Source organism: Dermacentor silvarum, chromosome 4 (assembly GCF_013339745.2).
Source record: "Dermacentor silvarum isolate Dsil-2018 chromosome 4, BIME_Dsil_1.4, whole genome shotgun sequence".
Classification (NCBI taxonomy): Eukaryota; Metazoa; Arthropoda; class Arachnida; order Ixodida; family Ixodidae; genus Dermacentor; species Dermacentor silvarum.
Window position 1 is genome coordinate 116,529,340 of NC_051157.2, and position 21,119 is coordinate 116,550,458.

General features: G+C 47.2%; 1 protein-coding gene across 1 annotated transcript in view; it reads right to left on the reverse strand.

Annotated features, from left to right (window-relative positions):
• Nucleotides 1-21,119, reverse strand: part of LOC119448858 (adenylate cyclase type 5-like) — a 741,406-nt gene that overhangs the window by 131,289 nt on the left and 588,998 nt on the right. The window contains exons 4-5 of the mRNA XM_049665963.1: nucleotides 4,381-4,607; nucleotides 1,915-2,064 (exon numbers count right to left, since the gene is read on the reverse strand). Coding sequence (XP_049521920.1) covers nucleotides 1,915-2,064; nucleotides 4,381-4,607 — 377 coding nt within the window. The remainder of the gene's footprint in view (nucleotides 1-1,914; nucleotides 2,065-4,380; nucleotides 4,608-21,119) is intronic.

The window sequence follows — 21,119 nt, forward strand, 5'->3', positions numbered from 1 at the left end:
AACTTAAGGGCAGGTGGAGAGGTCGGAATAAAGCATAATGTACAGGTACTCTATGGTTCACCGTGAATCATTAACAATAAAATACGTTAATCATAGAAATAGCTGTCACTGACACATATCAAGACGTTTCCTTTCAATGGGCAATAAACTGGTGATCCACAATGCTCCAAGATATATATATATATATATATATATATATATATATATAGGAAGCATTTCTTCGGATCCCGTGTTTAATAAATATGAAAGAAGTGCAGGCGCACGTAGACAACAAACACATTTTAATTTCGACATTTCGGCCGGGGTCCGGCCTTCATCAAGTATACGAATTCAGCTCTGTGTGATTGCAATCGCACTCGTGATGAAGGCCGGACCATGGCCGAAACGTCGAAATTAAAATGTTTTGGTTTTTCTACGTGCGTCTGCAATTCTTTATATATATATATATATATATATATATATATATAGATAACTATCATTCACCAAGAGTTAAAAATGTGCAAATGCCACATAGCTGGACAGAACCAAGGTAATGTTGTTTGTCGTCGCTTGGAGAAACCCAGATTGCTTTCTGCATTCCGCCTAATTCGATAATTCGTCGGAAGTAATTAGTAAACTTCTCAATTATTATATTTAGATGAAAGGTGCCAATGAGAAAATTGTAGAGCACCATAAAAAACTCGCGATGCAGCTTTTTGGTGCTTAAAACGTGCTACATAAAAGTGTTTTTCGAGCGTGAAAGGAGCCCGCGAATACACGGAAAGTGCATGGAGCGGCCAGTCGCGCGGCAAGGGCTAATGTAGAGATCTTCCTCTGTCCTACACTAATGATAGCAACAATAAATATTGCGCTATATAAATTATCAGCAGGCCAAATCACTGCGTCATACAACCAGTTTGACGAAAGACTTGAGTTTCTCATCCGGATAACGAGAAAATTAATAGAGTGTCATAGCGAATCAGCTTGGCGCACATTTTCGATGCTAAGGATTATAAACAGGGATAAGGTGCCTCAGAAAGGCTGGCCAACGTTTCGATAGGAAGACCTATCTTCGTCAAAGGCGGCCTCGTCATCCTCGGCGGGTTAGTTTTAAAGGGTTAGTGGAGTGACGTCACGTCGATGTCGGCTGTGGCTGGCTGTAAAGGGAGAAACTGAAAAGAAAATGAGCGCTGGCGCTTGACTGGCTAGGCGCAGTCTCTCCCTTTACAGCCAGCCACAGCCGACATCGACGTGACGTCACTCCACTAACCCTTTAAAACTAACCCGCCGAGGATGACGAGGCCGCCTTTGACGAAGATAGGTCCTCCTATCGAAACGTTGGCCAGCCTCTCTGAGGCACCTATAATCCTTATTCCTCGTGTGCTACTCCATTAGTCAGCCATCATTTTTGATTTTCGATGCTAGGTAAGATGGGTCGTTAGGGATATCAGGTTGACAGGCTGAGAGCCCTTGCATCTTGCTACTACATTTCGCCTTGGACTTTGTAAAGTTCAATGAAGTAGCACCTTCGATCGTATTTCTGTCGGACTGTCACCAAAAAAAAAAAAAAAAAAGAAAACAGTATCGTCAAATACGGCTAAGAGGTCCATACAAGCGGCGAGGTTATTTCACTCAATATTTCAAGTTGAAATTTACTGTTCGCAAGCACCCGTACCTTTAAGCGCTCGTGAACGACTGATCTTATTGCAAGATTGGTGGGGGAAGGGGAGGGGGAGGGTAAGTTCTAAGTTCAGGTTCTGTGCGCTGCCTCTATCACGTTTTTCTTTTCAATAACTATTTTACGTGTGACCTTAGTAACATGAGAAGACAGGCAATAAAGGAAACCAAAACGGCGTGTCAAGTGAGTACACGTCACTATACGACTATAAGTTTTCCGAGAACGCACAATGATAAATGGAGAAATCGTCAGCTCACCTGCTTTTTGATCTCTTTCTCCGTGCGGTAGCGTGTCTCGATGGATCGCCTCGTCTCCAAGAAAGCATTTCGTTGAGCTCTGTCCGTCAAATACTTTGTGTACATGCTGACAAAGTTGATGCAGAGATACAAGCAGGAATTCGTCAAAATCTGCAAAGCGATGAGAAGAGGGAAAAACAAGATTACACTGTTCATGCACTAAAATCAGCGTGTCTGAATCGGTTATGCAAACTTGCTCTTTGCAGCCAAATTGACACTGTCACGCACATCAGCTGCACTTGTTCTATTCCGCGAATGATGTAAACGCATTATGAATCAACATCTATCTATCCCGCGTATAACTGACCAAATTGTTACTAAACCTTGTCATACTACGTAAAGAAATTAGCATAAACAAGACTATCCAAGCGAATAGTTAAAACGTAGGCATTGTGCGTGCGTCTTGGAAGTGTGAAGCTTTCCCAATATTTGTTTCTTAACGTTCTGTAATCGAAAAAAGGGGCGCCGCTCATAAACCGCAACAAATGATGCGATGCTGATTAAGGTATAAATTTAAAACCACATAACGTTATCTCTTTCCTTGTATACGTCGGGACTTGCTGTCTCATGTCACGTAACCTCTCAATACGTCTCGCTACTGATGCCGAACAAGAACACAAATTATTCAGACATATGTGTCAAAAAGTGTTACACATGCACTTCAAGAAGCAGATCAGTTCGCAGTCAAAGGCACTCGGATCTGCGTAAATAATATCAAGCAGCGAATGTTATCTCGTGCGGAATGAAATTAACGCTTTTGGATATGTTTAGCAAAACATTTATCGCCATGTTTTCTGCACTTGCGGGAAGAACAGCCTTCTTTTTTTTTTCTTTCGCCCTGATCTGCAAAAGTGCTTTTGTAGCCACCTTCAGTCATTAGTTGACCTAATCTAGACGAGCAACTGGCACTACGGAACCAAATATTACAGTGATAATATCAAAAACTCTTCATGAGCTCTCCGTTATTAATAATGTCAGTATTAATATTTAGCGTGTTTCAGTTTGTTGTATATTCGTTTTCTACGTCGGGGTCGCATGACATATTTTCGCATGACTGGCAGCTGTTGTGTGGTTGCTTATAGCATTGTCTAATGCCGTTGTCTGCAATTGCACTTTATTAACAATACTGCCGTTTTGTTGTATTCGGCTTATCTGTAACACGTCACACGATCTTGGTATTTATGGGCAGCACTGTAAGCAAACGATAAGCCAGCATAATTTATGGCTGAAGTGGCAGCGACCAAGATTGTTCGTTTGTGTGTCTGTGTATGGGCCTTTATGGGATAAACGAACGTGAAAAAATATCGAACGCCATTTCGATAGTGCCATATGATGGTAGCAGTGCTTAATGCATGCATGCTACAAACTAGGACATTTGTTGTTGTTACCCTGCAACAATAAACGCGCAGTTTCTTCGTGAACACAACGGAATAACAACGCGTGCACTTGACAGCGGAGAAATATTTTTCTTTCTTGCACCCCACCCCGTATTGGCGCAGCTGTGTCGACAGCGTCTGAAATAATATACTAGAATGCGTAGTTCACAGTCATGTCACGAAAAGAGATAAAGATATTTGTCAGAACGTTGGCCTCTCATCTATTGTTGACCTACTTTCCGATTAAGCTGCGGCGCGTCCTTCTTGGAATGAAAAATACTCAACACAATGATTCGCAATTGCTATAAAATTAGGAAAGTTTCATAATACATTGTTTTCTCTCTATGTTCTTTGCAAGATAGGCTGCAGCATGACACCGTGTTTATGTTGCACAAACTTCTAGTATATAGCTCTCGAGAAAACGTTCTCTTTGTGTGTGTGTTTGTGTGCGTGTGTGCGTGCGTGCATGCGTGCCTCTTTGTACGTGTACGCTGTCGGTAGTTTCTTACTTCTATCAATTTCACGTCAGTCTTGACATAAACATTTTCGTATTTGATGCAACTACCTCACCTAATTTAACTTGTTGTGCAGTTTCTTATATCAGAAGCTCGCTTATTATTAACAGCAGTAGTAGCAGTAGTAGTAGAAGTAGTACTAGTTTGTAGGTCGCTGCTACTGTACTGATTTGGTCATCCTTGTTGTAAAACGTGCTCATCAATGCCACTGAATACGTGAGAAATGAATGACGCCGCCGGATTACGCTCCAGCGGCTTCCTACAAACACGGGACCGAACCACGACTGCACTACGAAAGTCTGCTCCCGACAGCGGATGACAGACGATGTACAAGACAAGCGGCAGGCCGACGTGCAACTACATACGCACGCAGAGGGACGCCAACAAGAGGACCAAAAAAAGTAACTCGGTCGAGCACGTTCGACGCTGGAAACAGCGGAACCTCGTCCACTAACTCGAAGCACGCCTCCGCATCTGCAGCCAGAACCGACGGTCAGACTCACGTGCTCGAGAGGTGGAAAGGGAAAAGGCCCTACCATGCGCTCGAAGACTGGCTGGTCGAGCTCGGCGCGGTAGACGCTGCTGACGACGAGGTTGACGACCGACGCGAGCACGCCGCACACGATGCACCACTTGAGCGGCAGCGGCAGCATCGCGTAAGTCACGAACACGGTGAACATCACGTGCCAAACCGTGTCGCCGGACACGTCGCCGCCGGGCTCGAAGCGCAGCTCTCCGGAAGTCACGCCGAAGTTGCCGTTGCCTGCGACATGACACAGACGGGAGAGGGGTTAAGCGGGGAAAGGGGACAAAAAAATCAAGAACGGCAGATCCCACGTCCTGTGGGAATCGATGTTATGCGAAGCAGTGTGCGGGGAAGCCTCCCAAGCTAACGAAACGACCATGAGAGCACCAAGACGTAGGCGGCTGTTTCATGACCTACGGGACACGCATGTCATGACGTTCATGTCGTGACCTACCATTTATGTTCCGCATACATTCTTGTCACATTATGCCAATTTCGGTACCTACCAAGTTAACGAAAGGACCATGAGAGCACCAAGACGTAGGCGGCTAGATAGATAGATAGATAGATAGATAGATAGATAGATAGATAGATAGATAGATAGATAGATAGATAGATAGATAGATAGATAGATGGATAGATTGATAGATAGATTGATAGATAGATAGATAGATACTCTCAAAGTGGCAAATGTTCACTGAGAAATAATTCGCATTTAATGAGGGTAATGTATGGGCGTCAAGGGTACTGTATCAATAAAGGGTATTTTATCGGCGTTACCCGTTGTTACCGTGCACGTGGGGAAGGGGTGAGGGGAGAAAAGAAAGGCAAGAAGGGGCCAGGAGAGCCAATGCATGCTGAATGTTCAATCATGAATATTCGCAAGCGCTCGTATAGTCCAGTTGCCTGCAAGAAGTGCATTAGCGCTTCAGCGTCCTTGCGCATACTATGCTCCTCCTATGTGAAAGGTACAGCGAGTCCACGCAACACGTGCACCGCCGTCTTGGTCCTAGGGAACAACTCAACCGCAGACATTGTCATCCCGACGAAAGTCACCACGATCAATTTTAAAATATCTCACCACACAACATCGACAGCTGCAGAACTTGTCACCCTTGGTGTCACAGTGCGCTTGATTGATGGCGAGCATCCACGCAAATGGTAAATTTTCTTGCGGCTCGAATGCGGCACTCCAGAGTTTATCGTCAGCATTGCGTCGGGGCCCACACGAACAATTGGTAGAAGCGATACACAACTTAGCCGAGAAGGGACAGCCCGTCATTTTCCAGTGGTTACGGAGTCATTGTGTCGTTATCGCCAATCAACCTGTGGACGAGGTGGCTCGATCAGCTCACGGAGAAGCCCAGTCTTTATCAACCCCAATTTCAAGTACGGATGCTGCAAGAAGACTTCGCATATTTGACCGTCCTCTGACGGGAGAGACAATTCTTCAATGCAGACATGACTCTACATCGCATCAAAAGACTGTTAAAGCATTGTTTTTTTTTGTTAGACTCCGGTGCTCCCCAAAGAAATCGGAACTCCTTCTCTACAGCCCCACTAGAAAGGGCCGCAAGCCACAGAACTGGAAACCCCCCACCGAAATTGACATTAATCTCTACATCAAGTGCGGAGATCCGATTCCCAAAGTCGCGTTCATTAGAATCTTGGGAATGACACTCCAAGGGGCGGGCACAAATAGCATCACCATTCACAAACTAGCAAAGAAGACGGATAGCGTCATCGGTCTAATCAAGCGGGTAGCTAACAGAAGGAGAGGCCTGAGTGAAGAGAATCTGATAAGGCTAGTCCACGCTTTCTTGTTATGCCATTTCACGTACGTAGCGGCCATGCACGTCTGGAAGAGGGCCGAGCGAGACAAACTAAATGCCATGATAAGGAGGGGGATCAAGAGCGCGCTCGGACTACCAAACTACACACGCACCGACCGACTTCTGCAGTTGGGTATTCATAATACACTAGAAGAAATTGCAGAAGCACAAGAAAGGGCACAGATTCTCAGACTCTCCGGCACCACGGCGGGCAGACGACTCCTAACAGAGATGGGCGTCCCCCCGGCTAAAGTCAAAGACTCCTACCAGGGCCTTCCGAAAGAGCAGAAAGACCACATCATCATATCCCCCGCCCCACGCAATATGCATCCCCAGCGCAACGTGGAAAGAAGGAAGGCCAGGGCCGTGGCGCTCCTACGCCGGGCGACAGAACTCCCTGGCGGCAGCTGCTTCGTTGACGCGGCCCAATATGGCAACAGCAAAAATTTCGCAGTAGTGTCCATCAACCACAAGGGTTCGACCATTAACGCAGCTTCGGTACGAGGCACGTCGTCATGTGCGGCCGAGCAAGTGGCCATTGCCTTGGCCCTCCTGGACGAGAAACATGCCAACATCTTCAGCGACTCCAGGGCAGCCATCCGCGCCTTCAGCGTTGGCGCCATGTGTAAAGAAGCCTGTCGCATCCTCGACGGTAAAAGCATTGCCACCCACACTCTCACGTGGTTCCCCGCTCACATGGGATCCATCATGGGAGGCCCCACAAACCTCAACGAGCTGGCCCACTCCAAGGCGCGAGGTCTCGCTTTCCGTGACCATGGAGAACTCCCTGGCCAGCCAGGAGTGGTGGAGAACAAAGATCAACCGACAACATACAATGAAATTACGCAGTACTTTTATCTCGGCAGGAGAGACTTTCCCCTTCCTCACAAGAAGTTAAATAGAGCGCAGGCATTGACCCTCAGATTATTGCAAACAGGCTCGTATCCCAGCCCGGCTTTATTACACAAGCTTTATCCCGACACTTATGCCAGTAGTTCTTGCAGGCACTGCAATGACTTCGCTAGCTTAGACCATATGCTCTGGCGTTGCCCCTCGTTACGAGGCACGGAACAAATAAATGAGGACAAGTGGCTCTCCGCTATCAAGAGCCCCGATGCCGGGGCGCAACTATGGGCTGTCCAGAGGGCCCATGATGCGGTGGTCGGGCATGGCCTGACTGTCCCAACGTGGGAGCGGCCCGCTGCGCGCTGAGTCGCGTACCTCAGGACGTTCATTAAAGTTTTCCATCCATCCATCCATCTACAGCATTCAGTGAACGCCTTTATTACTTCTCGTTTCTTTTTCTCTAAATCTCCTCCTCCCTTCTTTCTAACCAACTTTTTCAAAACCCATGTGCAGGCTAGCAAACCGGAGATTTGCTTCTGGTTAGCCTCCCTGCGTTTCTCATCTCATTCTCTCTCTCTGTCTCTCTCTCTATCTTGCGCATAGTAGCCTTCTTTCGCCAATATAGATAAAAGTAGTATAAAAAGGCAGACAGGTTAAGCACAGGTAATTCTCGCTCTGCACCATATACGGGGGAAAGGCGTAAGGTCATCGAGAGCAGAGTATCATAAACGAAATAAACATCACACAGAATTCAAAGGAAGCAGGCAGCATTCTCAATGCCTCTTGCCCAGTAGAGTGTTTAAACGTAAGCAGTGGTTATATAGCTTTCCGCTAGGAGTCGATTTGGGAGGACATTTGACGCCGATATTAAGGTAAACAATACCAACGTCAATAGAAAGAAAAGAAACACAGCAAGGTTATCCAGGTCGCACCCGGTTTGCTACCATACACCACTACCCTACATATGGGAACCGTAGTTACCGTAGGCGTTCGTAGAAGTGACAACGAACCATAAGCGACGAAGTACGGTTGTGTCCCATCGAGACGGACCAGGCGGTAATCGAAGGCGAAATGAAGAGTAAAGCGAGTGCAGTTGGGATCTGTCCCATTCCGTGTAATCGCAATGCTCTAACGCATTGGGACCAGCAAGCAGGAGAAGTTGCCGCACTGCATCAGGTTTCGACAATGAAACGTGCACATTGTAGAGTTTTTGCTGGATAGAATGTGCTGCTTTGTCAGCTAATTCGTTGTGGGTAATGCAACATGACCCAGCAGCCACTTCAATTTGGTTATGTGCCCATCTTCAAGCTTGCAGAGGTCAGATTCTCTGATTACTTATATCAGCTGTTCATGAGGGCCGTGAGGTAGGCTTCACAGCAGAGCTTCGAGGGTCACCTTTGAATGACTAAGCATGATCCACTGTTTAGGTGGCTACTAATGCAAGTAGTCAAGAGCGCCTCTAAGAGCCGCAAGTTTCGATCCTGTTGATGTTGTGGCATGAGAGAACTCGAATCTGATCCACGACGACCTTAATGTATAACCACTGCGTCGCCGGCCATGCTGTTTGCATTAGCCGAACTATCTCTAATAAATGAATGAAATCAAAGTATATCTGATTTAAGTGTTGTTAAATGACTTGTTTCAAACCCAGCGGGGTCAAGTTGGCCTTATTTCGAATTCCAGGAACATAAAAATTTACGCGGGATAGTATGAGGCACCACAAAACAGTCGAGAGTCCAGTGGGATAAGACGTGGTATTTATGTGGCGCATGTGAATTCTGAGTCCTTAGATAGCTATATGTGTAGATTCGTGATAGTCTTGGGCGATGACAATCGTCGCCACTGTAGAAGCACATCGGTGAAAGCCGAGAGAACCCCGATGTGATTAGACTTAAATGATTTGTAGAACGCGGAGATTAGTCCTTTATGTATGCCGCAACGATGGGATGCTGCAGCGGAGAAATTCAAACAAATGTGCTGCCAACTCATGATATTCGCCACATGTTTTTTTTATTTAGAAATTTGTACACGTGATAGCACGGAAAGAAATTAGTGTCTTTTTTAAGAAAACTCCCGCTACAGCGTGCCTCCTAATTAGATCATGGTTTTGGCAATTAAAACCCGAGAATTAATAATATTAAACACATACATGCAAGAAAGAAATAATACGGTGTTCTTCCTACCAGTATACCCATTATCCGTTCATTCCTCAGATAATAAGCCGCTCCGCGTGGGCTTTGATTGTAAGTATCAGAAAAGCTCTCGCAGTCTAAAGAGTTGGGGAAGTGAGGTTGTTGCGCTCATGGGCAGCTGAAATTTTGTTTGCCTAATATTCTGTACTTTAGTGTTAAGTGCATGCGAGCAGGCTATTTAAAATAATAAAGCTCGTGAAGAGACATTGACATTACGGGTGATGCCGGCCGCCCCTTTTTATTTGACGGTGATGTATAGATATTATATTTAGCAGCCATAAGTCATGTATCAGGATACAAGAAACATAAATGAAAATAAATAAACATCGTAAAGCATTATTACTCACAGAAATTTCAAACGAGCATATTTCACATCGCAATCTATACCGTATAGAGAACAACCAAGAAGGCATGCATTTACAGTTTGTTAGGTTTGGCTTGTCCTAAGCTCCTCAGGTAGGATGCGCAGCGCTTACTCCTGATCTTCTTCGACTAGGCTGGTCGTTTCTAGAAAACAGTCCTTACGAACTTGGAAAATTCGGCATAACTCATTTCGCGATGTCCGTCGACAGTGATGCGTTTAGCACTGAATAAATATAGCGACGCAACGTATTGCCACCATAGAAACGTGTTCTGCAGCGGCGCTTCTATTTCGCGCTTCCTTGAGCACTCGACGCGATCTGGCGGCGCCGCCGCGAAGCCCGGGCGAGGCCTCCGAAACGCACGGCGCGCCGGTGAGTGCGAACGTTGAAAAACACGTCATGCGGCAATTGGGCTTCTCTCGCGCTTCTTCCTGGAGAAGTGCGCGTCTGCACGTGGCCTCCGAGACGAGAAGTGCGGCACGCCGATGCGTGCAAACGCTGATCATTGTTCCCACGCTTGCCACCGATCCAGTGGCTCATATTCAGTGACACAAGTTGGCGAGAGGGGCACATGACATATTTGTCATTACATGTATGTCATGACATACATGTATATCGTACGGACGACACGATGCCGTCGTGGTCATCTCTTTATCTCGATACGAATGACATGCATGCACGCTTGACCAGGCATGGACGACATGACATGACAAAAATGCCTCTGTGTCTCGTGATATTAATGACAATACATGCATACGTATTACATGTCACTACATCAATGACACCACATGAATGGCATGCGTCTCATGAAATGAGTGCCATGAATTGCATGACACACATGTCACGCACGTATGTCTCGTCACACATGTCACGATAGGTACCAAGTTAAAGAAATGACCACGACGCCATCACCTCATTTCCTTTATGTCGTTCATGTGATACATGTTATTTCATTCATGTCATAGATACCCTGACACATAACTTGTTAAAAAACGTTATCTAACATGAATTAAATTTTGTCGTGACATGGATGACATAAATGAGATGACATGACAATTATGGCATTAATGACATGATATGAATTTCTTTAACTCGTTTTATTCTGGATATGCATGTCAGATGAATACGTGGCTTGAATGACAAGTCATGACGTAATATTTTGGCATGAATTCTATGAATGCGTATGTCTGTATGCCGTGCCATCACATGATTTCCATGAATGTCATGACATGCATGACAATAATGACATTAATTTATGGCATGCATGCATAGCATGACATTATTACCATGACAAGAACTAATGCCGAACCAGTGACCCAAGTTGTCTACTAACTTGGACTGATGGCTATATGCTCGTGTTTGTGATGCCGTGGTGGTCGTTGCCTCGTGATTCCAGCTTCGTAATCCGACTTTCGTTTCTGATTATCACGTGCTACCAGTGCTCGAGCCAGGTGGCACGCGTGAGAAGATCCCGGCATCTCGGTAACAGGGAACCAGGGCCATTATAACGTTAAGCTATTCCAAAATGTTTCCATTCCATTTCTGCAATCAGCGCCTCCATGATTGGCCAAAAACATTTCGGCTCTTCTCGTCGTTACCAGGCCACTTAATCAAACATCGAAGCGCTGTTATTTCCTGGTGCACTGAATTCTACTATGACATTCATCACTGCTCGGCCAAGGCGAGCATTGCACCACGCCATTCATCCGATTGGCTATAAAAAGACACGGGCTTCAGATTGTGCTACAGTTTCGCTGTCAAGTCACCCGCTTGTGTCCTCTAAGTGATACCACCTACTGTCGTTAGTGAGTATTCTGTTTCTGCGCTTCTTACCCATGTCGCACCTCTATGCCACTCGTTCACATGAATTGGATCATCCGCAAAAATCATGCAATCGTCGTTACCGTCGTCATCATCTTGCTACGGTCGCCACACACACGCACTTTCGTGTTAATTCTCGTTCACTGTACTCGCACCACACACACAAATACTGGATTTACGCCTTGCGAAACCCCAAACAATGCCGTATAGGCAGGTGCCCGCAAAATGCTTCGCATAACGTTGATTCCCCCGGTGCTTAGGATGTGCACATTTTTTCAGCGCGAAGCACTTTAGGGGCCCGGGATGTCGGCGTGCAATGTAATCTCATGTTGCCGTGGTCACGCGCAAAAACAGTGTCAAACAAGTGCAGAGGTGATCAAAACCGGTTCAATATAAACTAACATGATTCATAACAATCTAAAAGATAGGAATAATCAAGCATAAACGCATTAATTAGCAGAAACTCGTGAAAATCGTGACAATCTTGTAATGCGATCACATGTCGTCGTGGTCGCGCGCAAAGTCTTTGGCTCCATGTGCGTGTTGGTAATAGAGCACTGCACGGGCCGATTTTTTCAGCCCGTGTAGTGCTCTTAGACGTTGGGCAGCCCGCCCGAGCCTGACCAAAAGTTTTATGGCGAGACCCGGGCCCGGCCCTATTCCGGATATAATCTACGTTGCCCACCCGGACCGGCCCGCCACCCCCTTACCTTAGGCTTGAGCCCGAGCCCGGCTCGAAACCGGCCGAACCCGGCCCGAGACCGAAAAAAATCACGGAGCGGCATTAAAAAATAAAATAAAAGAGAGAATGCAAGGAATTTATTCTTAAGGCATAAATACATGTCATATGCAATTATGAACACCATTTGAGCCGTCTGAACGCAAATACCAGCGCGCGAAGTAGTACGAATGACCCTGCCGAGCAGTATCGCCAGCAGTTTCCAACGGCGCGACCTTGATGCGGCCCAATCCACTTCTATCGCAGCGCCGTCACACTATCTTTCCACGTCGGGCGCCTCACTACAAAGCATGCGCCGCCCCAGCCGCTTGTCCCACTCAACCGTATTCTAGTACACTCAGCCGAAGCGCACCCACGACCGGTCGTGAGCGCAGCGCATGGATGCAGTAAATGGAGAAAGCTTCTCGTTCCTCCATGGTGCAGCGTAATGCGCTGCTGCTAGGTGGCCGGCTGAGAACATGCGTGCAATAATGGATGGACGCAGTGCCATATTTCAGCCGCGAGACGAATTATCTTACAAGTCATAGTTTTACCACTTCGCCTTTGAAGAATCAGCAAGTCGCGAACTCGCTTACACCGCGCTGAAAACTTTAATTACATGGATTTAGGTAAATAATACTGTCACGGAGCGGCATATTTTCGAGAGTTCGAGGGGTTATTGACGCCAATTAACGGCCGCCAACAACGTGGTGCACTCACTATGCGGCGTATAAATTCGATTAGCGACTGCCACGGAGCGACATATTTTTGAGAGTGGTTTTGACGCTGATTAGCGACACGCCGAATTACGGGCGTCAAAAGCGTCGTGGCCTCACGGGGTGCCATCTCCGTTCGAGACGCGACACGCCAATTACGGACCCAGAAGTGTGCGTGTACGTCTGCGTGGTATGCCAGGCTCGTCCTTGGCCCTTGACATTGGGAGAGAGGAGAATCTGCGGTTCTTCGTCCATGGTGAAAGGAACGCGGCCAAGTCTGTTGGGAGCTAGGAGCCGTCAATTCGGAGAACTCTACATACCGGCAGTTTCCCTACATAGGGAACTAGGGAAAGGAGAGGCTATTTAAGCGCAGGTTTTGGGCCTTGTTATTTAGTCTAGAAGCTGAACCCATGTGCTGCTGAGAAGCCGTCGGGGGGCTAGTGCCGTCCAGTATCGCCTGGGCCGCGTGGCCACGTCGGAACTCCGAGGAACTTGTTGACGTACGAGACGTCAAACCAGCGTCTGCAACGAAGGTCACGGTAGTTCACCTCAAGTTAGCTCAACCTGCTTGAGGGAAGTCGTCAGATCTAGACTCCCGGGAAACACAGTCCAGCAATTCGCATCCACCTCGACAAGATCGGACCGCCAGCATTCTTCGGGAAAGATTTGTGGACCGACTTCACGGTTTATGGACTTGCTGCAGGTGCCCGGCCATGCGTATGACACCATTCGTTTTCTTTTGAACTTTGATTGCTTTTGAACTTTGTTTTAGTGAAAACTGTTAAGTGCATTCTTGTGTATTTGATCCTCGCACTGTTTCATTTTAATATCTACTGTTCATTGCTCGTATTTATTTGTCTTCATCATTGCGTTATATTAAGCTCAGGTGTGTTAGTCTGTCTTGTGTTTTCTTTATTATTGTATTTTATTAATATGTGTGTATTTATCAGCCGATAAATATCTTGTTTTTTTTTGTTTACTCCCGACTGTGACTCCTTTCACTGTGCTCGCTTGCGTACGGAATGACCAACCAGCTTGTCTACCCCGTCGATCGACTTCGCGCCGACGACGAATCGGGGACAGCTGTGACAAATACATTGGCATCCTTTGGTTTGAGGCGACTTCGGCCTTTCTGTACTTTTACATTCTGTTCAAACAGCGCAAAATACGGTGGAAGAACAAAAGCGAAGTACACAGGAGTTTCACTGCTAGCTTCCAGCTGCGCCGGGGCAACAGGTTTTTCAGAGTCGAGACGCGCGAGGACAACTCGCTGCACGTTACATGCACACCACCAGAAAGTCCGAGCCCGGCCCGGGCCCGCGTCTAAATACCCGAGCGCGGCCCGGGCCCGGGTCAAAAAGCACATGCGGTGCTCGAGCCCGGCCCTAGCCCGTGAAAATGCCCTACCCGATTGATTTTCATTGTTTCCCTCCCCCCCTCCCCCCCCCCCCACACGTTTCCTTTCCGCCTTATTATGCTAGAGAAATAGTCGCTAACAAATTGTTCTCATTGCATGCGGAACGCCTGAGTGAAATTCTCCGCTATTCTGTGCTCCGAAACGACGGGACATTCCTGCAAATTGGCCAAAAGAGATCAAGCCACATGTTCTCTAATTACCGATGAAAGCCATGCCACACCCATTCTCCGTATACCACCGACGCGCCTGTGCCTGCCGCAGTGTCGTGGGGTGCGGCAGAAATCGGCCATTTGCGGATCCGCCACGCATCCTATAGCAGCACGGGACTGGCTGCATCGCATTGCATGCATAAACGGCACATTCCGCCAGCGAAGAGCGCGGGCAACGTGCATGCCAGTGCAGTGAGGTGCATTTAGTTGATCACTGCCCGGAGGAAGCCGAGCGTCTGCGAATTCCTGCGCTTTTGTGCGCAAGTACACGCTGTTCGTTTTTTTGGAACAAACCGTGGTGTAATATCTCTAAGCGCGCGGAGAAATATATGTCCACCGACTTTCGAAGCACGATTTCGCATGTTAAGTTAGGACTAGCATACAGCAAGAAAAATAAAAATAAAGAACGTTTTCTCGTTTAAGTATGCTAGCATTTTTTGTGCTATTTTCTTTTGTAAGTCATGCTGCGTGCATCACGTGAATCGTTTCACGGTATTTTAGAGCGATAGCTTTACTACTCCACGCACAAACCCAGAAAATGCCTGGTTCCATAAATCTGACCTTCAAGCTCGGCGAACTGGGACTTAGCCTGCTACTACCGGCGGCTGCTGCGTACGACGCGTGGGCGCCCATATCTTCAAAGCGATCTGCAATGTGTACAAAGTGCCCCGAGTGCTGGTAGCTTCGTATGCGCTGTGCTTTAGCCGCTTTGTTCGCATTGAAGCGAGACGCAGCATGAAGATCAATTCTCTCGCTGCTGCTGCTGCGCCGAGCGACGTATGTGTGTTCTCTTGTGATGCCATTGTAGATGCGGTAGTTGCTGACGGCGCCGAGCAGCGTCTGTGTCGTTTCCCAAAGCAAGAAAAACCGCGCTATCACTCGACAAACTTGGTTTAGCCGCGTTCAACCCCGGCAATTTCTTGTAGGAATATCATTCGCGGTATTTGCAACCAGTGGCCTATTTATTCTTCTTGTGGGTCCCATCTTTCATGGCCATTTGCATATGAGCGCGTATACTTCAAAGTTAGAACTCACGGCCTGTTCGTGCGTGTGGTCGAGCTTGTGCACGCGAGACTTGGAATATGAGAGAGCAGGTTGTGGAAACCTGCTTTGTCGTTTCATTCCTTTTCTTTTGTTTATCATGGGCGCATCTTCTATACGCGAACTGTCGATGAAAGACAGTTTGTTCGTGAACATCGAATTCAGTTCACTGTCCGTGAATCCCACAAAGCTCTACGTATCATGTCACGTATGATATCTGAACTGCATACGCAAGCGCGGGCGTTTTCTTTTTGTTCCAATTACGTTCTGTTATTAAGTTTTGTTCCAGACGGCTACGCAGCCTCGAACTGAACGCGCTGGGAGACCACGCTGCTCAGCTCCGTCCTCGAAGACCAACTCTAAGCCGTCCAGCCGGCCGAGGAAGGCGCCAGAGCTCAAGGGCTTGTGGCCGACGCCTAGGCAGGGATATTCGCCCAAATCCCCGAATAACTCGCCGGGTTTTCAATAAAGGTATTGTTGTTCTTGTTCTTCTTCCAAGGTTCCTTACATACGGAAAGTCAAGCCAGTTTCTTGTATAAAAGTAAGCGGCGTTTTTTTTTTTTTGCATTTTTGTCGTGTTTGTCGTGGAGGTGGCTTCAAATATGTTGGTAATCCCAGGCTCCTTTCCCCTTTAAATATTGATACATGCATATTGCGTCTTTCTTGTGGACGATGCGCGCGGGCGCCCCGACGAAGAAGACGAACTGCTTCTTGCTCTCGAGCTGTCGGCTGAACTGGCTAGCGCTGCAGTTGTCTTTTGTAAATATTCATTGTAAATAGTCTCCAGTGCTTAATCCTTCGTTCGCGTAACAATATGTATATAATTTAATTATCATTATTGAATTTGCTAATACTATGTCTGTAATCTTATACGCACAAAGCAAGCAATTGTTAGCGTGCTCATTGTGGCTCTGACCGGCCGGTCGGTTGGATAATCCCTGCCTGGTGACCATATCCGCAACATATCTCACAATGTTGGAAGACCTTTTCAGGCATTCTGCACCGAAAGAAATTACAGCCGAAGGCGAAGTCGAGGAGGAGCATTGATCATGTCATCATCATCATCATCACCACCCCCATCACCCACTACAAGGGCATCATCAGGACCTGTCATACAATCTATTACCCTCAAAACATAAAAAAACGAAATAAAAACGAAAAGCCAAACAACAATAAACTTCCTACGCGAGGGCGTTCTGCCCTCGCTGACCGGGCCTTGGGACACAAGGAGTTACCGTGGCAGCAACTTATTGTTCCAAGTGGTCTTTTTTTTACCACTAAAATTGGCGATTTGACCATTACTAAAAACCCTATTCATTTAATTTTAATTGGCTTTACACCCGTCATTGCATACTAGTAGGATTGGGTTTTCGCCACTTTTATTTAACTTTCTTTCTAGCGAATTAAGGGGGAAATGAGTTTGACAAGGGGGCGGAATGCATTGGGTGCGTTAAAGAACCCCAGTTGGTCAAAATTAATCCGGAGCCCCGACTACGGCGCACCTCACGATCAGATCGTGGTTTTAATACGCAAAATCACCTATTTTCATTTAATAATGGGTAAGCATTCTTAGGGAATGCGTTGGCATTCATTTTCCGCATAGACTTCTTCAAGTGCTCCATGCAGAAGACATACATCAGCCGTGCTCTGCACACGAAGTCGTGAGATGTTTTCAAGCTGTTATCATTGCAGGAAATTAACACAAAAATTATGAAAACGCGCCATTATAGCTGCACTTTATTCAGATATCCAAGGAGTGATTCGCTGGCTGGGGCTACAAAAAAAAATGTGGTTGATCCCTCTTATATAGGAATCGGTATAGAACACGAAAGTGAAACGTATTTTTCGAAGAAACACCCCGTATAGTGTAGCGTTATAATGATAACTGTGCATACGATCGTTTGTAAGTGCAACGAAATCATATTCTTTCGATTACGCTTTGCACCTCAACCAACGCTACGCAGAACGAAACGGGCTGGGACAGCCCATTGGCGTCTCTCGCACACGCGCGCGTTGGCTAGAGACGCCGCTCGGCATAGCACGGTCCGTACGGCTATCGCCGTCTGGTGGCCGCCGGCGGAAGGCATCATTCTCCGTGCCACCGGAAAGCCCGCGGTCGGCACACTAGTAAGTATATTCTAGGCACTATAGTCGTAGCGCTGAGACCACCGAAGCGTTCACTGTCGGTGCGCGTTAGTGTCATAATGCAGTACTTCTCTTTTCTGCTCGTAGGCGGCGGCACCGCCCCGAGCAAGAGCGCGGGTACACGGAGGAGTGTTAGATATATAAGGCGCGTCTGTGTAGCTCTCTGCAAATGCGTTTGTGGCGCAATGGGTTAAACGCTCGGCGATCTATCGTCGCGGACCGAGAGGTCGTGGGTTCGATTTCCAAATTTTGCATGTTTGTGGAACTTTTTCTTCTGGTTTCTTTCTTTGTATTATGTTCTATGACGTATTTCCGTGACGGAAATACGTCAGTGAAGTCTTGGTGGACCCCGGCATAAAACACTTTCGTGTTAAAAAGGTATTTTTTATGCTCGAAGCTACTCCCCGCTGAGCTGTACGCTTTGTTGGTCCCCGTTCCTTCGTCAATTTTATTTTCCAATCGTCAGAATTCAGATTCATAAATCAATAGTATGCGACATTGGAAAGTAAACACTGTGTGTGGCTGATTGCTTAACGTAAGCATAAGAACGATGGCCCAACGGGAACGCCGCTATCATCGGGTTGCTCCCCGAGTCATGTTTGGCCTACTTCGCGAGGCACAATCAGTTTCATTACTTACTGAAGCACACCAGTTTCCCCTGAGGCTGCAAGCAGAGCACAGAACTCTTCGTGTCACCGAGCGTCTGCCTCGCGCATTGCATGGCCAAGCACTTCTTAATCGGCTGATTCAGCGCCCATTCTCTCGCATGCGGACAATGGCAGCATTGTTTAAAACCATCACTGGCAGGTCTGGTGCTACTTCAGTTACAGCTCTGGAAGGTTTTAGCAAATGTCTATTCCTCATTTATCTTGAAATTCCAGAAATGCACAAAAAGCCTGCACAGCCTGGTCCGGTGCGATTCCAATTGAACCAGTCACACTTATACGAAAGATCTGGAGATTACGTTAAAGTATTTATGGACGCGTATGTACACAGCGATGGCCAAGGCACCTCCGCTGCATTCTTCTGCCATTCAACTGACATCCAGCGGGTGTTTAGCATACCAGCCTCATCAACAACAGCGGAGCTGGAAGCGACTGACGCAGCTCTGAAGTACGTGCAAGAGGAGTTAAGGGCACTCAAGGTTGTCTTCCTTACAGACTCCCACGTTTCCCTCTGGAGACTACAGAGAAGCGCTCCACTACGACGTGCCTCATAATCAGAACTGGTTTTGGCACGTAAAACCGCAGAAAGAAGAAAGAAGAAGAAGTGACGCTGATGGCCCAGTCGTGCGTAACATGTTTTGAGGCAATAACAACAACAACATCATTGAGTCTGCCAGCGGAATTCCATCTCGTGGAGTATCCCTCGTTGGCCAGTGGATACCTTCGCACGCAGGTATCGCCGGAAACGAAGAGGCCCACCGACTCGCTTCCTCTAGCACAACGAATGGGACTATCCAGAAATTTTGTGCAGTATTGGCGTTGCTCCTCTCTTGATTCGCCGATACCTGCTCAAGTAGCACCAAGACCACCGTGTTACAAAAGGATGCTTTCCTCCCCGTGTTTGTGGTCGAGGTATATGCCTCGTCGTGCTAGCGCTCTATTGATGAAGTTAAGGGTTGACTGTGGTGTCTGAACGTTTATACCGGCAAGGACGTGTAGACAGCCAATCGTGCGCTTGTTGCGGTTCCCGCGAGACCCTTGAACACATTATATTGGAGCGTACTGCTTTCCGTTCGCAGCACACGTCACTACTAAGGGACTATAGCCTGCCTGGCCTGCAGTGTACGACCCTTGATCATTGCCTGTATCCGAGTGGCTGTGCTTCTCGACGCGACCAGGCTGATCGCACGCTGCTTACGTTTCTACAATAAACTGGTTTGGTTTCCCGTTTTTGAGAGACCTTGCAAGGTACGAAATAGTTTTTTTTTACGATTAACATTATGCTTTAATCGAAGTTTCGTGAAATGTGAAGGTTTCGTATGAATATTGCGTTAGGAAAACGCTTTAGCATTAACGGTGATATAAGCAAACAGTAGACACCCCTAATTACTTCGCGAAATGTCACGCTCGCTTTGCACACCTCCACGCCGGCGCGCTCTACCACAGCAGTGTGCACCGGTATGCCTAATAAAGCGAACGGAATTGCTAGGACCAGCACCAAAATGCTCACAAACGCGCGAAATGTGGTTAAAAGAAATAACGCTTACGCGTCCTAAAGTTCGAAGTTTAACTTTTCTCGTCTCTTTCTTCTGATATCTATAGTTTTCAGCTGCTACACTTAATTTTTTCAAAATCATATTTCGCTCACTTTTCGCAGAACCTGGTAAATAAAACTTAGCGTTACCTTTTGCCTCAACCGCCACCATCGTACCCTGGGCTCCCCTCCCCCCCACCCAGCCCTCCCCGTAGCCGTCCTTCAAACCCATTAACCGGCTTGTACACACTCATACTAGTCTTGAGCTACCATTTCTCCCAGCGCTTCCCTCCTCCTCCCCCCTCAATCTCCGCCAAGGCTTTTTCGTGGTCCCTTTCACACTCTCCGAATGACCACCAGTGGCCCTCTGTACTCATGTCCCTCTCCCCTCTAGCCCTGCCGAATATATTCACCCTACTCACGCCTAGACTGCTCCACTTTCGAAAATAATTAGTGCGCGCCAATGAAGTTAGCGATTGCAGACGCTAGGCCATGGCTTTATAAGTATACGCCTTCGGCGAAAATGGCGCTTCATCAAACAAGAATCGATTAATTGCCCGCGGGGAAACAGAGCTGATGCGTGTCGTCGGCTTTTTTTTTTTTTTTTTTTGCGGTGTCAATAACGTCGCACTTTCTTGCTCTCTCATTCCTTTTTTCCCCTTTCCCTTCATGATCTTGTCCGTTGTCCCCGATGTCAAAAGAAAAAAAAGAACAGGAACAAAAGAAAGAAATAAAAAAAAACAGCAGTTTTCAAAGCAAGATCATCCCTGTCGCGTTCTCGAGGGGGGTTCTAGTGGCGCCTTCGATTGCTGATTTCCCTCGGTTAATCATTTAATCAATGGACCGCCCGCCGGCGACTCCACGAATCGCCCCGTGTCGTCATCGGCTGAATAAAGGGATGATTTGAGCCCGAGCTTCCCCGCGAGGTGCACGGATATTTAGTTCTCGTTGCTGATACGTTTCGCAGATGTCCGTGCTTGCGTTGCCGCCTTCCGTCGCGATTTATTTCGCGTCCCCTCTGCGGCGACACATCTGCGAAGCAGGGATGACGCATCAGCATTGCTGGCCGCGCTTAGGTTGCGTCGAACTCTTGTTCTTATATGTGCATTGGAGTACATTTGGCGCCGGTGTATCGGCACGTCCAACAGTGCAACAAAAGGAGCAAAAAAAAAAAATGACAGAGGATGAAAAGGACTGGGGTCCGATTAACAGTGCTAATCGCTCCTTATATTTGTCGCATTGTCTTGCCAC